Source organism: Panthera tigris, chromosome B3 (genome assembly GCF_018350195.1).
Source record: "Panthera tigris isolate Pti1 chromosome B3, P.tigris_Pti1_mat1.1, whole genome shotgun sequence".
NCBI lineage: Eukaryota > Metazoa > Chordata > Mammalia > Carnivora > Felidae > Panthera > Panthera tigris.
This window is the reverse complement of record NC_056665.1, coordinates 135,815,299-135,839,993: the sequence shown is the minus strand read 5'-3', so window position 1 is coordinate 135,839,993 and position 24,695 is coordinate 135,815,299. Positions and strand designations below refer to the sequence as shown.

General features: G+C 41.0%; 1 protein-coding gene across 11 annotated transcripts in view; it reads right to left on the bottom strand.

Moving 5' to 3' along the window:
* Positions 1-242: 242 nt before the first annotated feature.
* UNC79 (unc-79 homolog, NALCN channel complex subunit) overlaps positions 243-24,695 on the bottom strand; it is a 270,072-nt gene continuing 245,619 nt past the window's right edge. For all 11 annotated transcript variants that reach the window (XM_042990436.1, XM_042990435.1, XM_042990440.1 and 8 more), the window contains 4 exons: positions 24,051-24,248; positions 22,164-22,241; positions 3,576-3,617; positions 243-1,424 (listed from right to left, as the gene is read on the bottom strand). In XM_042990436.1, coding sequence (XP_042846370.1) covers positions 1,224-1,424; positions 3,576-3,617; positions 22,164-22,241; positions 24,051-24,248 — 519 coding nt within the window. In that variant the 3' untranslated portion in view covers positions 243-1,223. The remainder of the gene's footprint in view (positions 1,425-3,575; positions 3,618-22,163; positions 22,242-24,050; positions 24,249-24,695) is intronic.

The window sequence follows — 24,695 nt, the reverse complement described above, 5'->3', positions numbered from 1 at the left end:
AAACCAACATAAAAAATAAATAAATAAATAAATAAATAAATAAATAAATAAAATGGCCTCGTGCCCTCAGGTCCTTCCTGGAGAACAGACTTCAAGTAAATTGTGTATTTCTCTTACCAAAATGACCCGAAAGAAAGCCTTTCCTCTCAACAGTTGTACTTAAGTTTTAAGGGAAGTCAGAGGAGTTTTCCAAGTTTACAAGAAACGTATAAACTTATTTTAAAAAACCCCAGGCTCACAGAGATAATAAAAAATGCATTTAATAGCATTTCAATATACAGCTTAAATGTATAGTAAGTCTTCTTGTCGTCAGTGCATTACAGGGATAGAGAAGAGAAAGATCATTTGTGAATGCACAGTCAAATGCTAAGTAGGAGTGCTGATAAATCTTGGTGTTCTTACACTATTAAAATTCTGTTTTATGAAACATAACTTCAGGTGCAGTGTTCTGTGCCAGCGTGGGGAGTCGTCTGGTCCAGTGTGCGATCTACAGTTTTAAATTGAATTGTATTACAAGTATTAACAAAAGAATAAAATTTATTATTCACAAAACTTAAGTGGTTGTCATAAAGCTTACAAGAAAGTACAGCCTAGAACGAATGAGTTGAAAAATTAGTTTTAAAAATAATAAAACTTACTGGACAGTTTTGGAAAATGAGATTATAAAACAAAGAAAAAAACAATTGGCACAGGTTAACCACCTAATTTCTAAGTGCACTTTGTAATGGTCCTTGCAAGCTGCCACTTTTCCCAGGATAATGACAAAAAGCTTCAGTCAAGTGTCACTGGCTTGTGGTGACGGGTTTTTTATTGCATTGCCAAGAGTGGATTTTAAGAAAAAACACTACAAAGGTTTCAAAAACCCTATTTATTCTCTATCATCAAAAATAGCAACAGGGGGACTTATACAACTTTTCTGTGAGTACCCACCAGTCTATTTTTTTTTCTTAAAAAAAATAGAAGTTAGTTAAAGAAAAATGATTTGGTTTTTTAAAAAATAATGTAAGGAAACACTTAATCAGATAGCCCAAGGAGTCATCAGAAATATGTGTAGCAAGAAAGCTTCATTGTTGGCCCTCTCTGGCCTTTGCACGTCTTTTACTAGACTAGAAAGAGAATGGACAGTACCAGTATGTTCCCCAACCTGCTTGGATCAAATTGTTTTGTTTTGAAACCCATTATTGCTAAACCAGAGTGTTGACACTGAGAGCCGAGGAGTCCACTCATAGAGGATAAAATTGAGAGGCTGCTTCCGAGGACTGGATCTCCACCTGGGCCATTTTGAACTGGGTGCACTGCAGCCACTTGCGAAGGGCCACCAGGCCGGCACTGCTCTGGGCGGAGCCCGGCAGCGTCCGTAAGCTGTGGTGGTTCACGTGGTTCTGAATGGCCTGGAGGCGAAGCTGGAGTCCGGCGGATAAGTGCTGTTAAGAAAGGGCAAGACATCTAAGTTTAGTTTCTTTCCTCCAAGTGGGCACGGTCAACCCAGGGAGCGCCGGCTTGGGCATCTTCTGCAGGCAGAACTCCTACGCGGTTCAAGCGCTGTCTGGCCTGAACAGGAAGGCCAGCTCTCCAATTTGGCAGCGTGCGGGGCAGGGGATGTGGGCAGGCAGCATGATTCTAAAGTCACTCTGGCCCAGATCCATCCCAGTAATGCCAATCCCAGCTTGACTCATCCATTGCAACGGGCACTGACAGCTGACACGTATTCTTGACCCCTGGGCGCTTATTCACCACGAGGGCCTGGGACAGCGGTGAAGGGCCTGGGCTCTGCAGCCAGCTCCCTGGGTTCAAATCCTAGCTCCTTTGTGGACAACCCTGGGAACAAGGTTTTCCGGGCTGCGTTTGGATTTTCTCATGGACAAACTGGGGAGAGTAACACCTCGTGGGTTTATTTGTTTGTTTTTTAAGGATAAATGAGTTAACGGAGGGTTTAGAACGGAAGTTGGCGCGTAATATGTGCTCATTACATTTTAATCATGGTTACAGTCTCTCTGTTTTCGTGTTAGCGCACACAGAGAAGCTAGGTCCAAAGCTCTCTGGGCCTCCTCAGAGTTCCACAAAGCAGGGGCAGGGGCAATCCAATGCCTCAAGGAGGAAGTACAAGTGACTGTTTTCATAGTAAAAGTTAGTGGGAGATAGGTCTTCGGCGGTGTCGGGGCCCCCACCTGTGGCCACAAACTGCACCAACACCACGAACAAGACCACGCCTGCAGTCACTGCAGATGGCTGCATTTCTCTCTCCGTGTCTGGGTACCTTGAGGTCACGCCCCCCTTATCTCAGCCAACATCCCTCCCCAACTCTGAGAAGAAATTCAGGCAGAAGGTTTCCATCTTCTGCCCCCTGCTTGCCCTGTAATCCTCACACCGTAGACGGAGCCCAGGTTTGGGTGGAGCAGGTGGCTAAGCTCTGCCATCATAATGTCAAGTAACTTTACTAGTCATGGAGTAGGTTTCGCCCAAGTGATGACAGTGTGTCACTTGAGGCGGGGTCTGGCAGCGGAAAAGTCACTGGGACAGGGTCTTTCCCTTCCTGACTGCACCCCCCACCCCCAGTTACCCTTCTTTCTGGTCCTATGTTTCCTCATATGTAAAACAAGGGATGGGGCCAGATCCTTGCCCTTCTAGCTCAAGTCCATCATTGATTCAATGTTATCCTTCCTTAATAGAATTCTTCTTGTCATAAAAAGTCCATTTTAGGGGCACTTGCGTGGCTCGGCTGGTTGAACGTCTGATTTCGACTCTGGTCATGATCTCACAGTTTGTGAGTTCAAGTCTCGCATGGGGCTCTCCGCTGTCAGTGCAGAGCCCACATCGCATCTTCTGTCCTCCTCTCTCGGTACCCCCCCCCCCCAACTTGCACTCTCTCAAGAATAAATAAGCATTTGTTTTAAAGCCCATTTTATTTAAAAAAAAACACAACCTTTTTAATGTTTATTTTTGAAAGAGAGAGAGAGAGCATGAGCGAGCAGGGGAGGGGCAGTGAGACAGTCAGCACAGCTGACATGGGGCTCAAACTCACAAACCGTGAGATGATGACCTGAGCCAAAGTCAGACACTCAACTGACTAAGCCACCCAGGTGCCCCATAAGTCCATTTTATTTTTTACAGTTCATTTAAGTAATCTCTACACCCCACGTGGGGCTTGAAGTCACAACCCCGAGATCAAGGGTCATACGTTCTATTGTCTGTCTGAGTCAGCCAGGCGCCCCACAAAAAGTCCATTTTAGTGGCCAGGAGATAGCAATGAACACGCGTGGGCCCAGATCCCATGTGTGTCCTCTAAAGGTAGGGTAGGCCTGTGTTCTGGTCAGGAACTGAGCCTCGTCCGGACTCTGGGATCCCCCCTCCACCCACATCCTCATAGAGAGCGAACAGGACGCGCGTGGCCCCTGCTATCACCTCGGCCTGCACGGCCCTTACCTGGCCCAGTCTCCCACTTTATCAGCACTGGGCAGCCGAGAGCAGGGTGAATTCACCTTGCTCCATGATAAGTGGAGCATCAGTGAGCCCTGGTAATGTCACGACCCTTCTCTGGAGGGGACTGGGCTTCCAGTCCACCAGGGATGACTTACCTTGGTATTTGACTGGATCATCGGCAACCACATAGGTATCAGCTGTGTGGAGAAACACAGAGGCCTTGTTATTAGCGGTCTCCATCCCCACCCCCATTCGCTTCCATTACTGCACAGGAAAGCAGAGCACACAGAACCCCTTTGACATCACAAAAGGGTGGGACCCTGCTGCGGAGTTATCCATTAATAGGAAAACATCTTTCTGAGGCCAGACCCTGCTGAGCTGGTGGCATTTGGAGGTTAATAAGTGCCCCATGAGTGCCTGAAACACACACTTTAGAGTAAATGACTGATTGTCTCTTGAAAGCGACCACACATGGGAAATTAAATGTGTATTTATTTAATTAAATCCTCACTTTCTTGAAACAGAATTTCCTCCACGGGATCTCTGAGATGGAGTCTCCGAGTAGGATGGCGACTCTATTTGCCCAGAGTCGTTAAGAAAATATCGCTGGGAATTGGTTGAAATGCTTCAGTGATGGAAAAAAAAAATTAAGCCCCAAAGTAGCCGGGCTGTGATTTGGAAGGTGGGACACAGCAAGAGTGACTTGGGCCAGAGGTTTGGACAGCACAGGTCACATGCAGGCGAGCAGCGGGGTCCCTGCTCCGACAGAGGGCGAGGCGCTCAAACTGCAGGCATCTAGGGAGCCTCGCCCTTCTGCTTCCTCTCTGGCCCACCCTGAGCCCCTCTGCTGTGCCTTTCCTAGGAAGCCACATGGTGTCTGGCCCAAGGGCCTCCAGGAGCAGCTCCCCTCTCCAAGCTTTAGTCTCTCAGCCACATTTCAGCCCTCTGGAATATAAGGCTGCCTCGTAAATCCACAAGTTAGGGACAGAAGACAGTGTTTCCCAAAGTGTGTCCCACAGGACTCTAGTTTGGTGGGTTTAAATGGGGGAGGGAGCACTGGTACAGTAAGTTTGGAGATGCTAGGTTCCTTATTACAGCATTGCTCAGATCTTTACTGTACTAAATATGCATCATATCACCTCACTCTGTTCCTTCCAACCCTCTCTACTCCAAATTCAACAGAGAAGTACAGTGTCATGGGTTGAATTGTGCCCCCTCATGGTCCCTACCCACACTGCTTCAGAATGGGAATTTATTTGGAAGAGGGGCCAATGCAGATGTAATTGAGTTAAGGTGAGGTCCTTCTGTGGTAGGGTGGGCCCCTACCAGTATGACTGATGCTCTTATGAAAAGGGGAAGATTTGGACACAAGCCAAAGAAAGCCAAAGACTGCCAATCAACCTCCCGAAGCTAGGGGGTCAGGATAGAGCAGATTCTCCCTCACAGCCCTCAGAAGGAACAACCCTGCTGCCCCCGACCTCAGACTTCTGGCTTCCAGACTGTGGGATAAGAAGTTTCCATGTTTCAGCTGCCTATTCTGTGGTGCTCTCACAGCAGTCCTAGCAAACGAATTCCAGGGCACACTCCAGGAAGCACAGCCCACAGCTTGGAGTGTGCCAAGGGTGAGGAGGTGTTAAGGATCCAGTTGATGCTGAAGCATGAGGTTCTCAGGAGGGGGGGGTCACGAGAAACATGTTTAGTAAAGCAGAGGTGAGGCCCCTCATCGTCCACCCATGATGCCTTGGGAGTCCACATCAAGGGATTTGGATTTGTTTCCAAATCCAATATAACTTTGAAGAGGGAAGCCCCATTCACCATGAGTGGAGCTGTGTCCAGAAAAGTCACCGTGGCAGCAATCTGCAGACTAGGATGAGGAAGAGGATGGACCATGGAGGCCAGGTGGAGGCTGCCTCGATGGTCCAGGTAAGACCAGGCGTGGCTTCCAGGAGGGAGAAGGGTGGCTGCCTGCAGACACAACCTGAGAGGGTCTGAGGACAGGTCTTCTCTTTGGAGCGAGGAAAAGGTCAGAGCAGAAGGTGAGGTTTCTTTTTTTAATATATTTTTTTAATGTTTATTTATTTTTGACAGAGAGAGAGAGAGAGAAAGAGCACGAGCGGGGGAGGGGCAGAGAGAGAGGGAGACAGAATCCGAAGCAGGCTCCAGGCCCTGAGCTGTCAGCACAGAGCCTGACGCGGGGCTCAAACTGTGAGATCATGAGCTGAGCCGAAGTCAGATGTTCAACCGACTGAGCCACCCAGGCGCCCCGAAGGTGAGGTTTCAAAGTGTGGGCAAATGGGAGGAGAGCTGTGCCATGAACAAAATGAAAGAACTAGTGGGAGGACTGCTGGGATACAGGATAATGACCTGTCTGTTTACTACTCATGGCCACGGGCCGCAAGGCTCATGTGATTCATCAACACACACACACACACACACACACACACACACACACACAAACTTAGTGAAGTGACAAATTACATTTCTCTCTATGTTTTTGTTCCCAAGGCTCGATCTGGTTGCAGTTCTGCTTTGAGCATTTTGTTGAGATACACAATTTGCTCATTTGACTTCCACTGATGTTCACCCCTAAGCACATGGCTCATGTTGCAGCCATGTAATACTCCGTCTCTAGCATAAATATTGTGTTTAGGAATGTGGTATGATATGTACCAGATAATATAACTGGACAAAAACTCAAAATATCAGAAAGTGACATTTTCTCTCTGCCTCCTCCAGCCACCAACCCTTATAAAAAACTTGTGGGATTACAAATGTCAGAGACAGATAAGGCTATGCTCTCTGGCCATTAGCAAGATTGGCTCATGTAAACATTCTGACTGGGAAAAAATAAACTAGTCTAACCACTTCCTCTCCAATGTCTGTACAGCAAAAAACAAGCTCTAAGGGTCCTAATGTCTACAAACTTGCATAGACTTTTGACCTATTTAATATGGAGCAAGCCTATATGCCTCTTGATATTTAGGAAATACCCAAACTAACCTCCTGCTAAGATCCTGAGGGACCAAGGAGGGTAGAAGCCAGGACGCACTGAGTACTCTGACCCTGGGTGGACACCTCTCCCAGTGCTATCCTTGGGGCTAATGGCCTGTATGAGGCAATCAAGGGGAATAGTGAGGTTGGGTTTAGGAGGGTTTTTGCTATTAGCCCATTTACAAAACACGTGACTGTATCATTCTAAAATATATCCGCAAAGGCCCTTCAGGTTTGTGACTTAAGAATCACATGACTGAAGTCTTCAAGTTAAATCTCATTATTATTGATAGCATTATATAAGCCAGCAGTCATCCTATTTCAGGAATGCTAATTTGACTTACTGAATAACACTCATTTCAGTTCTCTTTTCCTAGTGGCTCCCACAAAGCTGTCAGTAGGAATTAGATGTAATTTATTCTGGGTTGTGTAATGTCATAATAAAGTTGGTTGGATTTTTTTTTCCTCTGCAGAAACAATACCCAGAAAATGGAAGGACAATAAAAAAAAAAAATAGGTTGCTTTCCACCAAAATAAAAGTGATACATTTCCTTTTATCTCGGTTTATGCTACAGGATAAATGAAGACTTTCTGCTCAGTTAGACTGTATTCATTTCACTCCATGTTTGTTCTAGCCCTCAAAACTAAAATTAGTTGTAAAACTTTCTCTTTCAGCAAAGATGGAGTAACAAAGACCAGATTTTACCCTCTTGCCTAGAACGAGTAAAATTCCAGATGGAGTGTATGAAACAATGGTTTTCAGACACTGGGCATCAGCAATGTAGCACAGTGATCACCGAGGGAGAGGAAACAAGGTAAGCCCTACAATATCTTAGCTAACTGCTAGAAAGCTTGCCAGCAGTAGCACAGGAGGAGGGACCTGGGAAGAGCCTAACTATCTTCCTGAGTTGAGATGGAGCTGTGAGTCCAGGGAGGTCAAGGTGTGTAGTCTGTCAGGCAGAATACTGCAGAGGAGAAGAGCTTCACAGAAAGAGAGCACGAGAGAGAACTCTGAAGATGCATAAAGGGTCCCCCTTGAGTCTTCAGCTAAATACTGACCAGTGCACACATGTAAGAAAAACTACCCGAGGCTGAAGAAAAACAACCCCAGGAGATTAGAGAGGTGATCACATGGCACCAGCAACAGTTTGTGTTCCCACAAGCTGGTGACAGTAGACAATTCTTACATTTAATAGAACATCAGGTAGAATACTTAGAAGGTTAGTCCCTTAATAGTGAAGAAACATTAGCTCTAGACAAAATGCAGCTCTGATCACCTGGCAAGGCTTACAAGAAAGTTTCAAAAGGAAAATAACTATTTCTAAATAATTTAACTATAACACAGAATACAGCTCAAAAATATTTATAGGGATACAAAAATATCCAGCACTCAAGAAAGTCAAATTCAAAATGTCAAGAATGTAATAAAAAAAATACCAGGCATACAAAGAAGCAGGAAAAGGTGACCTATAATGAGAATAAAAATCAATCAATTGGAAAAGACCCCAAATGATACAGGTAACAGAATTAATAGAGAAGGACATTAGAACAGTTATTATAACTACATTCAATAGGGTCAAGAAACTAGAGGAAATATTGAGTGTGTCAAGTAGAGGCAAAGAAGGAAATATTTGAAGAAACAATAGCTGATACTTTTCCAAATATAAAGAACACTATAAATCCACAGATGCAAGAAGTTCAACAAACCCAAGCACAAGAAACACGAAGAAAACTACACTAAGGTGTTTCACCATCAAATTGCTTAACAATAATGGTAGAGAGAAAATCTTAGAAGAGACCAAACAACAACAACAACAACAACAACAAAACCATATATTACATACAGGAGAAAAAAAGATTAGAATAATACAGATTTCTTGTTGGAAACAATGGAAGCAAGAAGACTGGAGGAGAAACATCTTTACAGCACTGAAAACAAACAAACCTTTGAACCTAAAATTCACTACCCAGTGAAAATATCTTCCAAAACTGAAGGCAAAATAAAAACATTCGCATACACAAAAGCTGAAGCAATCAGTCACCAGCAGACCTGTGTAAAAAATAGGTTTTGTTTTGTTTTGTTTTAATGTTTATTTATTTTTGAGAGAGACAGAGACAGAATGCAAGTGGGTTAGGGGCAGAGAGAGAGGGAGACACAGAATCCGAAGCAGGCTCCAGGCTCTGAGCTGCCAGCACAGAGCCCAACGCGGGGCTTGAACTAATGAGCCATGAGATCATGACCTGAGCCAAAGTCAGATGCTCAACCAACTGAACCACCCAGGCGCTTCAGACCTGTGTAAGAAATAGTAAAGGAGGGGCGCCTGGGTGGCTCAGTCGGTTGAGCATCTGACTTTAGCTCAGATCGTGATCTCACAGTTCATGAGTTCAAGCCCTGCATCAGGCTCACTGCTGTCGGCTCAGAGCCTGCTTCAGATCCTCTGTTCTCCTCCCTCTCTGCCCCTCCCCTGTTCGCACTCTCAAAAACAAATAAACATCAAAAAAAAAATTAAAGAAAGAATAAAGGAAGTCCTTTGAGCAGAAAAAAGATAGAAGTTTAGATCCATAAAAGGAATGAAAAACACTGAAAATGGCAAATATAAATATGGCAATAATAGCAAATATAAGTTAATATTGAAAAAAAGTTTAAGTCTCTTTAAGAGATAATTGTTTAAAGAACAAATAATAACAATGTATGGTTTGGTTTACTTCTACACATGTTTACAACATACACAAAGTTGTATAATATTACTTGAAGGTGGTAAGTAAAAAATGGATACTATAAACTCTAAATCAACCACAAAAAAACCCCTAAGACAGGTAGCTAATAAGATAACTAAAAAACACACTTCTACTTCTAAATGACTTGTCGGAAAAGAAATCAAAAGGGAAATGAGAAAGTATTTTGAACGGAATGGAAATGAGAACATATAAAAATTTGGAAGAACGCAGCTAAAGGAAGAAATTCAGTGCATTAAATATTGATGATAGAACAGAGGTTTCTCAAAATAACAACCTTAGCTTCGATCTTAAGAAACTAGAAAAAGAAGAGGAAATTATAGTTAGAGTTTAATCATTATAAATTCAATCCAAAAGAAGGCAAAAGAAAAAAAAAGGAACAAGAAACAAAGAACAGATGGGAATTACAGAAAACAAATGGCAAGGTGATAGATTTAGGCCCCCAAATGGCACAAAACACATTAAATGAAGATGGTTTAAAGACCCCTAATTAAAAGGAAGGGATTGTCAGATTGGATTTTAAAAAAAAACAAAACCCAGCTACATGCTGCCTATAAGAAATATACTTGAAAAATATAAAGACACAAATAGGGTAAAAAATAAAAGAATGGAAAAAGATATACCATCCTAACACCAGCCAAAAGAAAACTGGACTACCTTTATTAATATCAAAGTATGGTTCACGGCAAAGAATATTAATGAAGATTAAGACAGCCATTTCAAAATTCATTTCATTAAGAAGACATAATAATCCTAAATATTTATGCACTTAATAACAGAGATTCACAACACATGAAGCAAAATTGATAAACCTGAAAAGACAAAGAAATCCATAATTACAGAGATATATCAATACCACTTTCTCAACAGTTGATAGAATAAGTAGACAGACATATGGAAGACTTGAACAACACTATCAATAAGCTTGAACCAACTGGCATAGGAAACTACCTGACAACAGCAGAGGACATATTCTTTTCTAGTGTACACTGAGCATTTACCAAGAACAACTATATTCTGGGACATAAACAAGTCTCAGTAAGTTTAAGATGACTGGAATTATATACAGTATGTTCTCTGAACACAAATGGAATTAAAAATCCGTGGGCACCTGGGTGGCCCACTTGGTGAAGCATTCAACTTTGGCTCAGGTTATGACCTTGCCGTTAGTGAGTTCGAGCCCCACGTCGGGCTCTGTGCTGACAGCTCAGAGCCTGGAGCCTGCTTTGAATTTTGTGTCTCCCTCTCTCTCTGACCCTCCCCCGCTTGTGCTCTGTCTCTGTCTCTGTCCCTCTCTCAAAAATAAATAAACATCAAAAATTTTTAAAATTTGAACTGAATGTAAATGAGAACACAGAATATCGAATGGTGGGATACCGCTAAACCAGTCCTTACAAAGAAATTTATAAAAGACAAAAAAGATATTGTTTATAATAGACAAGAGTGATTAAATCTAAAGTAATCAGAAGAAAGAAAATAATAAATAGAAATGAATAAATAAATAGAAATGAATAAATAGAAGAAAGAAAATAAATAAAAAAACAAAGAGAAAAATCAATGAAAACAACCCCAAAGCCTGGTTACTGTAGTTTGTTAGTCAAAAGCTCACTAAAATTGATATGTCTCTATACAGACTGACAAGAAAAAAGAAAAGAAAAGAAGTCACAAATCCCCAGTGTTAGGAATTAAAGAGGCAGCATAACTACTGATCCTACAGATATTAAAAGTATATTATATCAGGAGACTATAGATGCTGGAGAGGATGTGGAGAAACAGGAACCCTCTTGCACTGTTGGTGGGAATGCAAATTGGTGCAGCCATTCTGGAAAGCAGTGTGGAGGTTCCTCAGAAAATTAAAAATAGACCTACCCTATGACCCAGCAATAGCACTGCTAGGAATTTACCCAAGGGATACAGGAGTACTGATGCATAGGGGCACTTGTACCCCAATGTTTATAGCAGCACTCTCAACAATAGCCAAATTATGGAAAGAGCCTAAATGTCCATCAACTGATGAATGGATAAAGAAAATGTGGTTTATATACACAATGGAATACTACGTGGCAATGAGAAAAAATGAAATATGGCCTTTTGTAGCAACATGGGTGGAACTGGAGAGTGTGATGCTAAGTGAAATAAGCCATACAGAGAAAGACAGATACCATATGGTTTCACTCTTATGTGGATCCTGAGAAACATAACAGAAACCCATGGGGGAGGGGAAGGAAAAAAAAAAAGAGGTTAGAGTGGGAGAGAGGCAAAGCATAAGAGACTGTTAAAAACTGAGAACAAACTGAGGGTTGATGGGGGGTGGGAGGGAGGGCAGGGTGGGTGATGGGTATTGAGGAGGGCACTTTTTGGGATGAGCACTGGGTGTTGTATGGAAACCAATTTGACAGTAAATTTCATATATTAAAAAATAAAAAAAATAAAAATAAAAAAAAGAGTGTATTATAAACAATTTTGTGCCAATAAAACTGACTACTTTGATGAAATGGACAAATTCTTTGACACTACACCAAAGATGACTCAAGAATAAACAGGAAACTTAAATAGCACTATCTATTGAAAAAAATTGAATCCATAATTTAAAACTCTTCTGCAAAGAAAATTTCAAGACCAGGCAGTTCCAATGGTGAATTCTATCAAATATTTAAGTGAAAAATAATAATAAATCTACAAAAACTTTTCCAAGAAACAGAGGAGAGCCAGGAGTTAAGATGGCAGATAAGTAGGGGGACCAGAATTTCCCTTGTCCCTCAAACACAGCTGTACTGAAGTCAGACACTTGGAATACCCAAGAATACAGGCTGTGGAGTGACAGAGAAATCTCTACAGGTGGACAAAGCTTGGTGGGACAGAGGTGCCTATTCACGAATTGGAAGAGAGAAAATGGTGTCATAGGTACAAAGAGGGGGAACCCCTTCTATGGAGAGACAAAAGGAGGTAAAGAGTGGCTGTGGAAGTGTGGTTTTGTGTTTGGACAAGAGAAAAACCTCTCTGGACCATGGACTAAGGAACGAAGAATATAGGGAGAGAGCCAGTTTCTACTTTGCAAACAGGCTTAAGAGCTAAAGACTGGAGTTTTCAGGGGTGCGTGACTTTCCCAGGACTAGAGTGTTACCGTGTGCATTCGCCTGGCGGGGAGGGAGCCCACCTCCTCTCCTGGTGGGGAGGGTACCGGAGCGATCTCGGGGGGCACGCTGGGAGAGAGCAGGCCCCTCCCTTGATTACTGTGGGAAGAGGGTGTAGTGACCCCCAATGACAAAAGACCCTGCAGGCAACAGCCAGAGGCCCTTTGTTGGCTGCACAGCATGGAGCTACCCCAGAACTAGGTCCACGGGGTGTGGGGTCCTTTAAGACATCAGGTTTTGAATCCCAGCCAAGTGCCTAGGAGGACACACCAGCTGCCTGAGCTACTCTGTGAGGGCTGCCTGAACAGGGTGGTTTGAGACACCTGGTCTGGGGAGGAGATATTCGGGTGTCACTATTTTTCTCCCCATAATCAACATGGTGGGGCTTCAGGGAACAGCACAGTGGCCCCCGGGAGTGGAGGTGGGACCCTCCTACACCAAACCCCGCCTCTCCATGCCTGGTAACTGTTTATCTACCAGAGTGAGATTGACACTGACCTAACCAGACAGCCTCTCCTCTAGACCATCACAGCCACCCATCCCAGGCACCAACAGACAACTGTCCTGTAGTTTTGAATGTTAGTCTATTTAAAAAAATTTTTTTTTAATTATTTTTTTCCCTCTTTTCCTTCCTTCTCTTCTCTTTTCCCTTCTTTTTCTTTCTACCCTCCTCTTTTCTTTTTTCTTTCCTTTGGAATCAAGCTCATAGTTTCTGATTTGATTTTTGGTCAATTCTTATTTTCTTTCTTTCTTTTGTCTTTCTTTCTTTCTTTCTTTCTTTCTTTCTTTCTTTCTTTCTTTCTGTTGTTTTTTTAATGAGGAATGCTTATTCTTTTTACACCTTTTCTGTATCTCCTTCCTCTTTATTTTCCTCTCCCTCTCTCTGGATTAAGTCTTATAGTTTCTCTGATTCTCTGCCTATATTTCCCCCCCATCCCCCTTTCATTTCTCTTCTTGTATGGGATAAGGCTCCCCACCGCCCACCACCACTTTGCTTTCCTTTTTTCCAGGGATACTTCAATGAACAAATCAAAGCACACTTGGTGGAAGATCCAAACAATCCACCACTACAAGCAGTGGAAGAGAGCAGCCAAAGACAACAGAGTGCATGCAACACACTCCAAAAACACTTACTGAAGTGCCTGGCCCTGGACAGTGTGTGACCCCTTCTTAAGATAGTAGTACTTGCAGGTGCAGGACATAAAACAAGCTATTACATCATGTAAATGACAGAAGCCTAGCCAAAATGATGAAGTGGAAGAATTCTCCTCAAAAGAAATTCCAGGAAGAAATGACAGCCAGAGAATCGCCCAAAACAGATATAAACAATATATCTGAACAACAATTTACAAAAATAGTCATAAGACTAATAGCTGGGCTTGAATAAAGCATAGAAGACAGCAGAGAATGTATATTGGTGCATAGATCAGGACATAAGAAGTAGTCATGATGAATTAAGAAATTTTGTAAATGAGATGGAAAATAAACTAGATGCAGTGACAGCAAGGATGGAAGAAACAGAGGAGAGAATAGGTGAAATAGAAGATAAAATTATGAAAAATGATGAAGCTGAAAAAAAGAGGGAACAGAAATTACTAGACCATGAAGGGATAATTAAAGACTACGTGATTCAATGAAATGAAATAATATTATCTGTATCATAGGAGTTCCAGAAGAAGAGGAAGAGAGAGAAAGGGGGAAAAGGTTTATTTGAACAAATTATAGTTGAGAACTTCCCTAATCTGGGGAAGGAAACAAACATCCAAGTCCAGGGGGGCACAGAGAACTCCTTTCAAAATCAACTAAAACAGGTCAACGCCATGACATATCATAGTGAAACTGGAAAAATACAAAGATAAAGAGAATTCTGAAAGCAGCTAGGGACAAATGGGTCTTAACCTACAAGGGTAGACACATAAGGGTAGTAGCAGACCTGTCTATTGAAACTTGGCAGGCCAGAAAGGAGTGGCAGAAAATATTCAAAGTGCTGAACAGGAAAAATATGTAGCCAAGAATCCTTTATCCAGCAAGGCTGTCATGCAGAATAGAAAGAGAGATAAAGAGTTTCCCAGATGAACAAAAACTAAAGGAGTTCATGACCACCAAACCAGCCCTTCAGGAGATCCTAAGGGGGACTCTGTGAGTGAAAAGCAGCAAAGACTACAAAGACCAAAGACATCACCATAAACACAAAACCTACAGATAACGCAATGACACTAAATCCTTATCTTTCAGTAATCACTCTGAATGTAAATGGACTAACTGCCTCAATCAAAAGACATAGCATATCAGAACAGATAAAATAACAAGATGCATCTATACGCTGCCTACAAGAGACTCATTTTAGACCCGGAGACACCTGCAGATTGAAAGCAAGGGGATGGAGAACCATCTATCATGCTACTGGATGTCAAAAGACAGTACAGCCATACTTATATCAGACAAACTAGATTTTAAAACAAAGACTGTAACAAGAGATGAAGAAGGGCACTATGTCATAATTAACAGGTCTATCCATCAAGAAGAGCTAACAATTGTAAATGTTTATGACCCCAACGTGAAGCAACCAAGTATATAACTCAATCACAAACATAAATAAATGTAGAGATAATAATACCGTGATTGTAGGGGACTTTAATATTCCACTTACAACAATGGACAGATCATCTAGGCAGAAAATCAATAAGGAAACAACAGCTCTGAATGACATATTGGACGAGATGGACTTAACAGATATATTAAGAACTTTTCATCCAAAAGAATACACATTCTTCTTGAGGGCACATGGAACATTCTCCAAAATAGATCACATACTGGTTCACAAAACATCCCTCAACAAATCCAAAAGGACTGAGATCATACCATACATATTTTCAGATCACAACACTATGAAACTTGAAATCAACCCCAAGAAAAAATTTGGAAAGCCCCCAAATACATGAAGGTTAAAGAATATCCTACTAAAGAATGAATGGGTCAACCAGGAAATTAAGGAAGAAATTTAAAATATATGCAAACAAATGAAAATGAAAACACGGCAGTCCAAACCCTTTGGGATGCAGCAAAGGCAGTCCTAAGAGGAAAATACACTACAGTCCAGACCTATCTCAAGAAGCAAGAAAGGTCCCAAATACAGAACCTAACCTCACACCTAAAGGAACTAGAAAGACAGCAGCAAAGAAAGCCCAAAGCCAGCAGAAGAAGAGAAATAATAAAGATTAGAGCACAAATAAACAGTATAGAATAAAATAAAAAGCAACCAGTAGAACAGATCAATGAATCTAAGAGCTAATTTTTTGAAAGAATAAGCAAAATTGATAATCCCCTAAGGAGACTTCTCAAAAAGAAAAGAGAGAAGACCCAAACAGATAAAATCATGAATGAAAGAGGAGAGATCACAACCAACACCACAGCAATACGAACAATTATTAGAGAATACTACGAAAAATTATATACCAACAAACTGGACAATTTGGAAGAAATGGACAAATCCCTAGATACTCACACACTACCAAAACTCAAAAGGGAAGAAATAGAAAATTTGAACAGACCCATAACCAGCAAAGAAATTGAATCAGTTATCAAAAATCTCCCAAGAAATAAGAGTCCTGGGCCAGAGGCTTCCCAGAGGAATTCTACCACACATTTAAAGCAAGTTAATACCTATTCTTCTCAAGCTGTTCCAAATAATAGAAACAGAAGGAAAGCTTCCAAATGCATTCTATGAAGCCAACATTATCTTGATTTCCAAACCAGAGACCCCACTAAAAAGGAGAGTTACAGGCCAATACCCCTGATGAAAAATGGGTGCAAAAATTCTCAACAAGGTACTAGCAAATCGAATTAAACAGTATATTAAAGGAATTATTCACCTCGATCAAGTGGGATTCATGCCTGAGCTGCAGGGCTGGTTCAATATTTGCAAATCAATCAACATGATACATCACATTAATAGGAGAAAGGATAAGAACCATATGATTCTGTCAATAGATGCAGAAAAAGCATTTGACAAAATACAGCATCGTGTCTTAATATAAACCCTCAAGAAAGTCAGAATAGAAAGAACATACCTTAATGTCATAAAGGCCAGATATGAAAGGCCCACAGCTAATATCATCCTCAATGGGCAAAAACTGAGGGCTTTCCCCCTGAGATCAGGAACACAACAGGGACGTCCACTCTTACCACTGTTGTTTAACATAGTGTTGGAAGTCCTAGCCTTAGTAATCAGACAACAAAATGAAATGAAAGGCATCCAAATTGGCAAAGAATTCAAACTTTCACTTTTCACAAATGACATGATACTCTACATGGGAAACCTGAATGACTCCACCAAAAAACTGCTAGAACTGATACATGAATTCAGCAAAGTCACAGGATATAAAATCGATGTACAGAAATCAGTTGTGTGATATACACCCATAATGAAGGAACAGAAAGAGATACCAAGGAACCAGTCTCATTTACAATTGCACCAAGAACCATAAAATACCTAGGAATAAACCTAAACAAAGAGGTAAAAGATCTGTATGTTGAAAATTACAGAAAGCTTATGAAAGCAATTAAAGAAGACACAAGGAAATGGAAAAATATTTCATGCTCATGGATTGGAAAAACAAATTACCCAAAGCAATGTACATATGCAATGCAATCCCAATCAAAATTGCACCAGCATTCTTTACAGAGCTAGAACAAACAATCCTAAAATTTTTATGGAACCACAAAGGACCCTGAAAAGCCAAAGTAATGTTGAAAAAGTAAACCAAAGCTGGAGGCATCACAATCCCAGACTTTAGCCTGTATTACAATGCTGTAATCATCAAGACAGTATGATATTGGCACAAAAACAGACACATAGACCAACGCAATAGAATAGAGAACCCAGAAATGGAACCACAAACGTATGGCCAACTAATCTTTGACAAAGCAGGAAACAGTATCCAATGGAAAAAAGACAGTCTCTTTAGCAAACAGTGTTGGGAGAACTGGACAGCAACGTGCAGAAGAATGAAACTGGACCACTTTCTTACACCATACGCAAAAATAAATTCAAAATGGATGAAATACCTAAATGTGAGACAGGAAACCATCAAAATCCTAGAAGAGAAAACAGGCAACAACCTCTTTGACCTCAGCCATAGCAACTTCTTATTTGACATGTCTCCAAAGGCAAGGGAAATAAAAGCAAAATTGAACTATTGGGACCTCATCAAGATAAAAAGCTCTGCACAGCAAAGGAAACAGTCAACAAAATTAAAAGGCAACCGACAGAATGGGGGAAGATATGTGCAAATGACACATTGGATAAAGGATTAGTATCAAAAATCTATAAAAAATTTACCAAACTCAACACCCAAAAAAACAAATAATCCAGTGAAGAAATGGGTAGAAGACATGAATAGACACTTCTCCAAAGAAGACATCCAGACGGCAAACAGACACACGAAAAGATGCTCAACACTATTCATCATCAGGGAAATACAAATCAAAACCACAATGAGATACCACCTCACACCTGTCAGAGTGGCTAAAATTAACAACCTAGGAAACAACAGATGTTGGCGAGGCTATGGAGAAAGGGTAACCCTTTTGCACTGTTGGTGGGAGTGCAAACTGGTGCAGCCATTCTGGAAAACAGTGTAGAGGTTCCTCCAAAAATTAAAAATAGAATTACCCTATGACCCAGCAATAGCACTACTAGGAATTTATCCAAAGATATAGGAGTGCTGATTCGTAGGGGACACGTGCCCCAATGTTCATAGCAGTGCTATCAACAATAGCCAAAGTATGGAATGAACCCAAATGTCCATCAACTGATGAATGGATAAAGAAGGTGTGGTATATATACACAATGGAATACTACTCGGTGATGAAAAAGAATGAAAGCTTGACATTTGCAACAATGTGGATGGAAGTTGAGGGTATTATGCTAAGTTAAGTGAAAGACAGATATCACACGTTTTCCTTCACATGTGGAATTTGGGAAACTTAACAGAAGACCATCAGGGAAGGAAAGGAAAAATAAGCTACAAATAGAGAGGGAGGCAAACCAGAAGAGACTCTTAAATACAGAGAACAAACTTAGGGTTAATGGCGGTGGTGGAGGTTGCGGGGGGGGGGGTGGTGGGAAAATGGGTGATGGGCATTGAGGAGGGCACTTATTGGGATAAGCACCGGGTGTTGTATGTTAGTAATGAATTACGGGAATCTACTCCTGAAGCCAAGACTACACTGTATGTTAGCTAGCTTGACAATAAATTATTAAAGAAAAGAAAAACAGAAGAGGAAAGAATACTACCTAAATCATTATATGAGGCCATCATTACCCTGATACCAAAACCAAAAATAGTTATTACAAGAAGAGAAAATTACAATCCAACATCCCTCATGAACATCAATGCAAAAATTATGTTAAAATGTTAGCAAATAGAATTCAGCAAGATATAAAAAGGATAATACACATCACAACCACATATGGCTTGTCCCAGAAATACAAGATTTGTTTAACATTCAAAAATCAATCCATAAAAAAGAATACTCAAATGACCATCTCAATAAATGTAGAAGAAGTATTGGAAAGTCCTGCATTCATTTCTGACAAAATTCCTTAGCAAACCAGGAATAGAAGAGAACCTTACTCAACTTGACAAAGGGTATCTATGAAAAACTGACAGCTAACATTTATATTTAATGAGGAAATACAGATGCTTTCCTACTAGGAAAGCAAGGTTTTTCACTCTCATAACTTCTATTCAACTTGTACTAGAGGATCTAGCCAGAGCAATGTGACAAGGCAAAGAAATAGAAGGTAGAAAGACTGGAAAGGAAGAAATAAAACTGCCTTTATTTGCACATGACATAATTGTCTGTACAGAAAAGCTGATGAGATCCACAAAAAAGCTACTAGCACTAATAAATGAGTTTAACAGCTTATAGGTTATCAGGTCAATACAAAATCAGTTATATTTCTAAATACTAGCAATGAACAATCAGAAATTTAAATATAAAAACCCAAAGCACTTATAATACCCTAGGATTATGATAATGTAGCGATAAATTTGACAAAATATGCTAATCTTGTATATGGAAAACTACAAAATATTGCTGGAAAAAGTATTTTTTTAAAAAATAGCAAGATAGGGGCGCCTGGGTGGCTCAGTCGGTTGAGCATCCGACCTTGGCTCAGGTCATGATCTCACAGTTTGTGGGTTTGAGCCCTGCGTCGGGCTCTGTGCTGACAGCTTGGAGCCTGGAGCCTGCTTCGGATTCTGTGTCTCCCTCCCTCTGCCTCTTCCCCACTCATGCTCTGTCTCTCTCTGTCTCTCAAAAATGAATAAATGTTAAAAAAAATTTAAAAAACGAAAAAAATAGAAAGATATACTGTGTTCGTGAATTGGAAGACTCAATATTGTTTAACATCTCAGTTCTCCTTGGGTGAGGCAAAGGTTTTTAAAAATACATTAAGGCATGATCCATAAAAGAAAAATTTGATAAATGGTAGTTCTTCAAAATTAAGACCTTCTGCTCTTCATAGGACACTCTTAAGATAGTGAAAAGACAACTGCAGGGAAAATCTTTGCAAATCACCTATCAGATAAAGGACTTTGCCTTAAAACTCAATTATAACAACAACAACAAATCCAACCCAATATTAAATGCACAAATAATTTTAACAGATACTTCACCAAGCAGACATATGGATGGCAGATAAGCACGTGAAAAGCTGTTTAACGTCATCTGTCAATAGGGAAATGCAATTTAAAACCATGATGAGATACCAATACACAATTCTTAGGGTGTCTACAGTGAAAGATTGACTATACTAAGTATTGACAAAGATGTGCAGGAACTGAAATGCTCATACACTGCTGGTGTGAATGTAACAGGGCACAATCACTTGGAAACCAGTTTGTCAATTTCTTGAAAAATTATACACATATCATATGGCTTAGCCATTCTGCTCCTAGGTATTTATTCAATGTGCATGACAGCATATCTTTACACAAAGACTTGTACATGAATATTCATAGCAGCTTTATTTGTAATAGCCCCAAACTGAAAACAGCCCAGATGTCCATGAACTGATGAATGGAAAAACAAAAGGTGATATATCCATGGGGCGCCAGGGTGGCTCAGTCAGTTAAGCGTCTGACTCTTGATTTTGGCTCGGGTCATGATCTCACAGTTTCATGAGTTTGAGTCCCTGCAGAGCCTGCTTGGGACTCTCTCCCTCTCTCTCTCTGACCCTCCCTTGCTCACATTCTCCCCGTCTCTCTCAAAATAAATAAATAAACTTAAAAAAGTATTTTAAAAAAGTGATATATCCATACAATGGAATACTACTCAGAAAGAAAAAGAAATGATCTACTGATACATGCAACAAAATGGATTAATCTCAATGTTACTCTGAATGAGAGAAGGCAGGGAAAAAGTCTAAGTATTGTATAAATCCATTTATATAAAATTCTAGAAAATGATAAGTAGCCTATGGTGAGGGAAAACAGACCAGTAGTTGGGGCACCTGGGTGGCTCAGTCGGTTGGGTGTCCAACTTCGGCTCAGGTCATGATCTCACAGTTTGTGAGTTTGAGCCCCACATCAGGCTCTGTGCTGAGAGCTCAGAGCCTGGAGCCTGCTTCAGATTCTGTGTCTCCCTCTCTCTCTGCTCTTCCCCTGCTCACACACTGTCTCTCTCTCTCAAAAATAAATAAAGATAAAAAAAAAAAAAAAAAGAAAGAAAGAAAACAGACCAGTAGCTGCCTGGGGACAGGGATGTAGGATACAGGAGTGGTGGAAAAGAGCAACTAGAAAGAATATGGGAAACCTTTAGGGGTGTGAGGGACATGTTCATTAACTTGATTATGGTGATGTTTTCACGGATATCATCTATGTGAAGACTTACCAAATTGTACATTTTAAATATGTAGAGTTTACTATATATAAATTATGCTTCAATGAAGCTGTAAAAAAGAAAATCAGGTATGATCATCTGAGTGTCAGTCAGATCGTTTCTCTCATGGTGTTGACTTTTGCTGTTGACTATCAAACTAGAGAAGCTCTCTCTACCCCATTTGAACCAGCTACCTTGCAGTGTTCGGACAACAGTCAAGTTTTCCCTGAAAATGGGTTGCTTTTCTCCAGCACTGTGTGAGTTAACTTGACAAGTGACCATAATTGAAGAATAGAGACAACCAAAGAGTGAAATTGCAAGTTATAAGGTCCCAAACTGACCCACTTTGTGTGGTGGGGGTAGGGGCGATGGCTGAGACACTGGAATCCAGACATGACAGGTAAACGGGAGTGCTGCAGGTAGAGGAAGGACAAATAAAAAGGCAGGGAGTGAGAAACCCAGTTCTCGTTTACTCTCATTTTTTATCACACTAGTATGCTTCTGAGGTCCTTGGACAGATAACAAATACTTAAATTACACCCATAGACTAAACAGTGATTTAAAATAGTAATATTAGAAAGGAACTTAATTTATCTGAGAGAAAAGTGATAGCTACCAAGTCAAACAATTAAAGACCATTTGCCTTGGTTTTCTGGCTATCTTGTAAGGTGAGGTATCACCAACCAATTTCTATGACCATAAGGTCATTTTCAGATCGACGTCCCCCAGTAATATTTTAATGACTTGTGTTCACAGGCAATATTGGGCCAACATATTTAACCCAGGTAGACTTGGTTCCAGTGGTAGAACAAGAGCAAAAATAACATGATAACCATTTGGTGAAGGGTTGTCCCATGAGCCTGAGTCCTCCAGCCCCCAACTCTGTCAAAACTAAATCAGTTTCTTTTCCTTTTCGAAGTCACATTCAAAGTAAATCCACATTTGTTTTTAGCAGCAAGAATCAGTCTCATAAAAATCATAAGATTTTCCTACCTTGACAAAAATTGTTGAATTGCACTCTTGCAATGCCTCCATTAAACTAATCACGTGGAGGCACACCATTTCCACCATCTGAAACAACAAACATGAAAATCAGGTCCACTCCCAGTAGCGCAGAAACCTCGAAAGCTAGTCTGCAGCCACAGAGGATCCATGCCATGTGCCCGCGAGGCTTTTGGCACAATGACCAGAGGGGACCGCAAGCAGTAGTGCTTATTCACCTCTAAAACTTCAACTAGAAAGTGACTTTAAAAAGCTCCAGAGGTTTTTCATTTGGCATGCCTTCCTTATCTAACTCAGGCTGCCAATGGAACGGGGTATTGATCTTGCTAATCTGCACTGAATTGTGATTCATACCAGAGGATAAATGCCTTCTGCTTCCCTCCTTCCAAATACAGAACTTGGGCTTATGTCCTTTTCTTCATCTTGACCCTTTTCCCACAGTTTCTTCACCTGGAGCAGCTGTTTAATTTATTATACACCTGTCTTTGTGGCTTTGTTCTCTAGGGAACAAGGTAGCCACGCTGATGACAGTTCAAAAGTCCCTGATCAGAAATTCCTAAGGCTGGATTTTAAACACTACAAGGGAATTTTACCAGACTAGCATACATAGTTTAACACATTTTTCAGAAAAAAGTTAACTCAAATCTGTTAGTAGCATTATTTGTACAAAACTCATTTGTAACATTCGTTTCTAATATTTATATGTCAAAGAGATTTGGAGCAGAGATATTAATGGTGTCAAAAAACTAGTATCAACAGAAGGAAACCGAATCTCTATTTAAGGTCCCAGTTTCATTGCCTGTAAAGTAACAGAATGCTTGATCTCCAAGTTCTTCTTCAGTCTCAGACTCTATGATCCAATAAATGTTTCTCAGAACTGTTTGTGCACCCTAAAATTGCCACATAAATTTCCTCTAAATTGAACTAAAATACCTCTCTCCATACAGAATTGCCTCATAACATCTGCTTCTCTAAAGAAAAGAAAGTGCTTCACTAAAGGAAATATATAATCCCCTTTCCAATTAGAGCTGAAAGAAACTGTTTCTTAGAGTAGTATCAATCAATCAAAAGTCATTTCCGTTATGCCTTTTGTGGACGGTGCGTTGTTGGGTTTCTGGGCACACTGGGATCATCGTTATGATGTTCTTCCAGATCCCTTGCCCCTCACAGAGGAGAATTAGCCTGATAGAGCCCCCCATAACCAAGATACTAACTGTTGCTTTCTCCACTGAGGATCCTCCTTCAAAGTAGCAAAGGACTTCCTTGTAAATTCCTTCCATACACCCTCCGAGCCTGACTTCAAAGGACTAATCCAAGCTTGTTCGATGAAGTGGGCTCATGCCAACAATACCTCAGATATTTTCCAGTGAGGGTTAGAGCAGCCCCTCTCTTGGTGAGGCATCTGAGTTAAAACTGAACTGGATTTGAAGACTGGGGGAGCTCAGGTCCTCCTAGGGCAACTCAGAAGGGTGAGGCCCTTTTCAGGGTTTGAGCCCTGGGTAGAATGAACATGTGTGGTTGGTCTGCTCTTAAATACCACCAGAGGATGACCCAACTGGCTCGGGTTTTTCCAAATTGCCTTGGAATCCAAAAATAATATGAATCTCCTTTTGACTTTATAGCACAAAACAACCCTTAAAGGTAGATTTCATATAAAATAAATTTTTGGCACTAAGCAGAGCAAACAAAAGTTTCTACTAAATTTATTTGCTTGCTCTGTTTCTCATCAAACTTATTATACAAGCAGAACATCCAGCTTAAAATGTAAAAACCCATTGATATAATATTACAATTGAGACCCTTAAAGAACAGATAATGTGAGGGCTGGGTGTAGGTTACACCTTTTATCCACGATGGGAAATTTATTCGTGGACTCACCACTTTGTTGTGAGCCATCAGCTGAAGGATGCTGGGTGTCACCCTGCTCCAAAACTCCAGTGCGGTCAGGATCGCCGTGAAGCTGAATTCATTCTGACTTTGGACATTTGTAGCTACGGCACTTTGTTCGCAATATACGGTCCAGAGCTGAGCAAAGATAAATGCGTGGAAGAGAGAACACATATGCAGCACGGAGGTCTGAAAAGGAGGAGACAGGAGCCATTACATTTCAGTGGGCTACAGTGCTCCACAGGGCCCATCCCACACGGTCTCGGCCTTCTGAGGAGCACGGCTGAAGCACATCTACTTCCAGAGATCGGAGGCTGAAGGAGTTCTCTATGAGTTACGGATTCGTGATTCACCACCTTAAGACAATCTGCTTTCGCTCTGTCAGTGGGAGTGTGCTGAGAGAACAAAGCATCTTTCCAAAGAGAAGGCACCTTAGCTTGCAGAACGCTACCCACCGCCTTGCCTGTTAACGACAATGACGTTCTCATCCCTAAACTAGATCAGGGAGAATAATCATTCTACCATCTTGAGGTGTTTCCTCGCCTGTGACATGGGGATGATAGTACCCTCCTCAAAGAGCTGGCGTTAGGAGGAATCAGGTGGCATATCTGAACACATCGCCCAGCACTGTGTTAC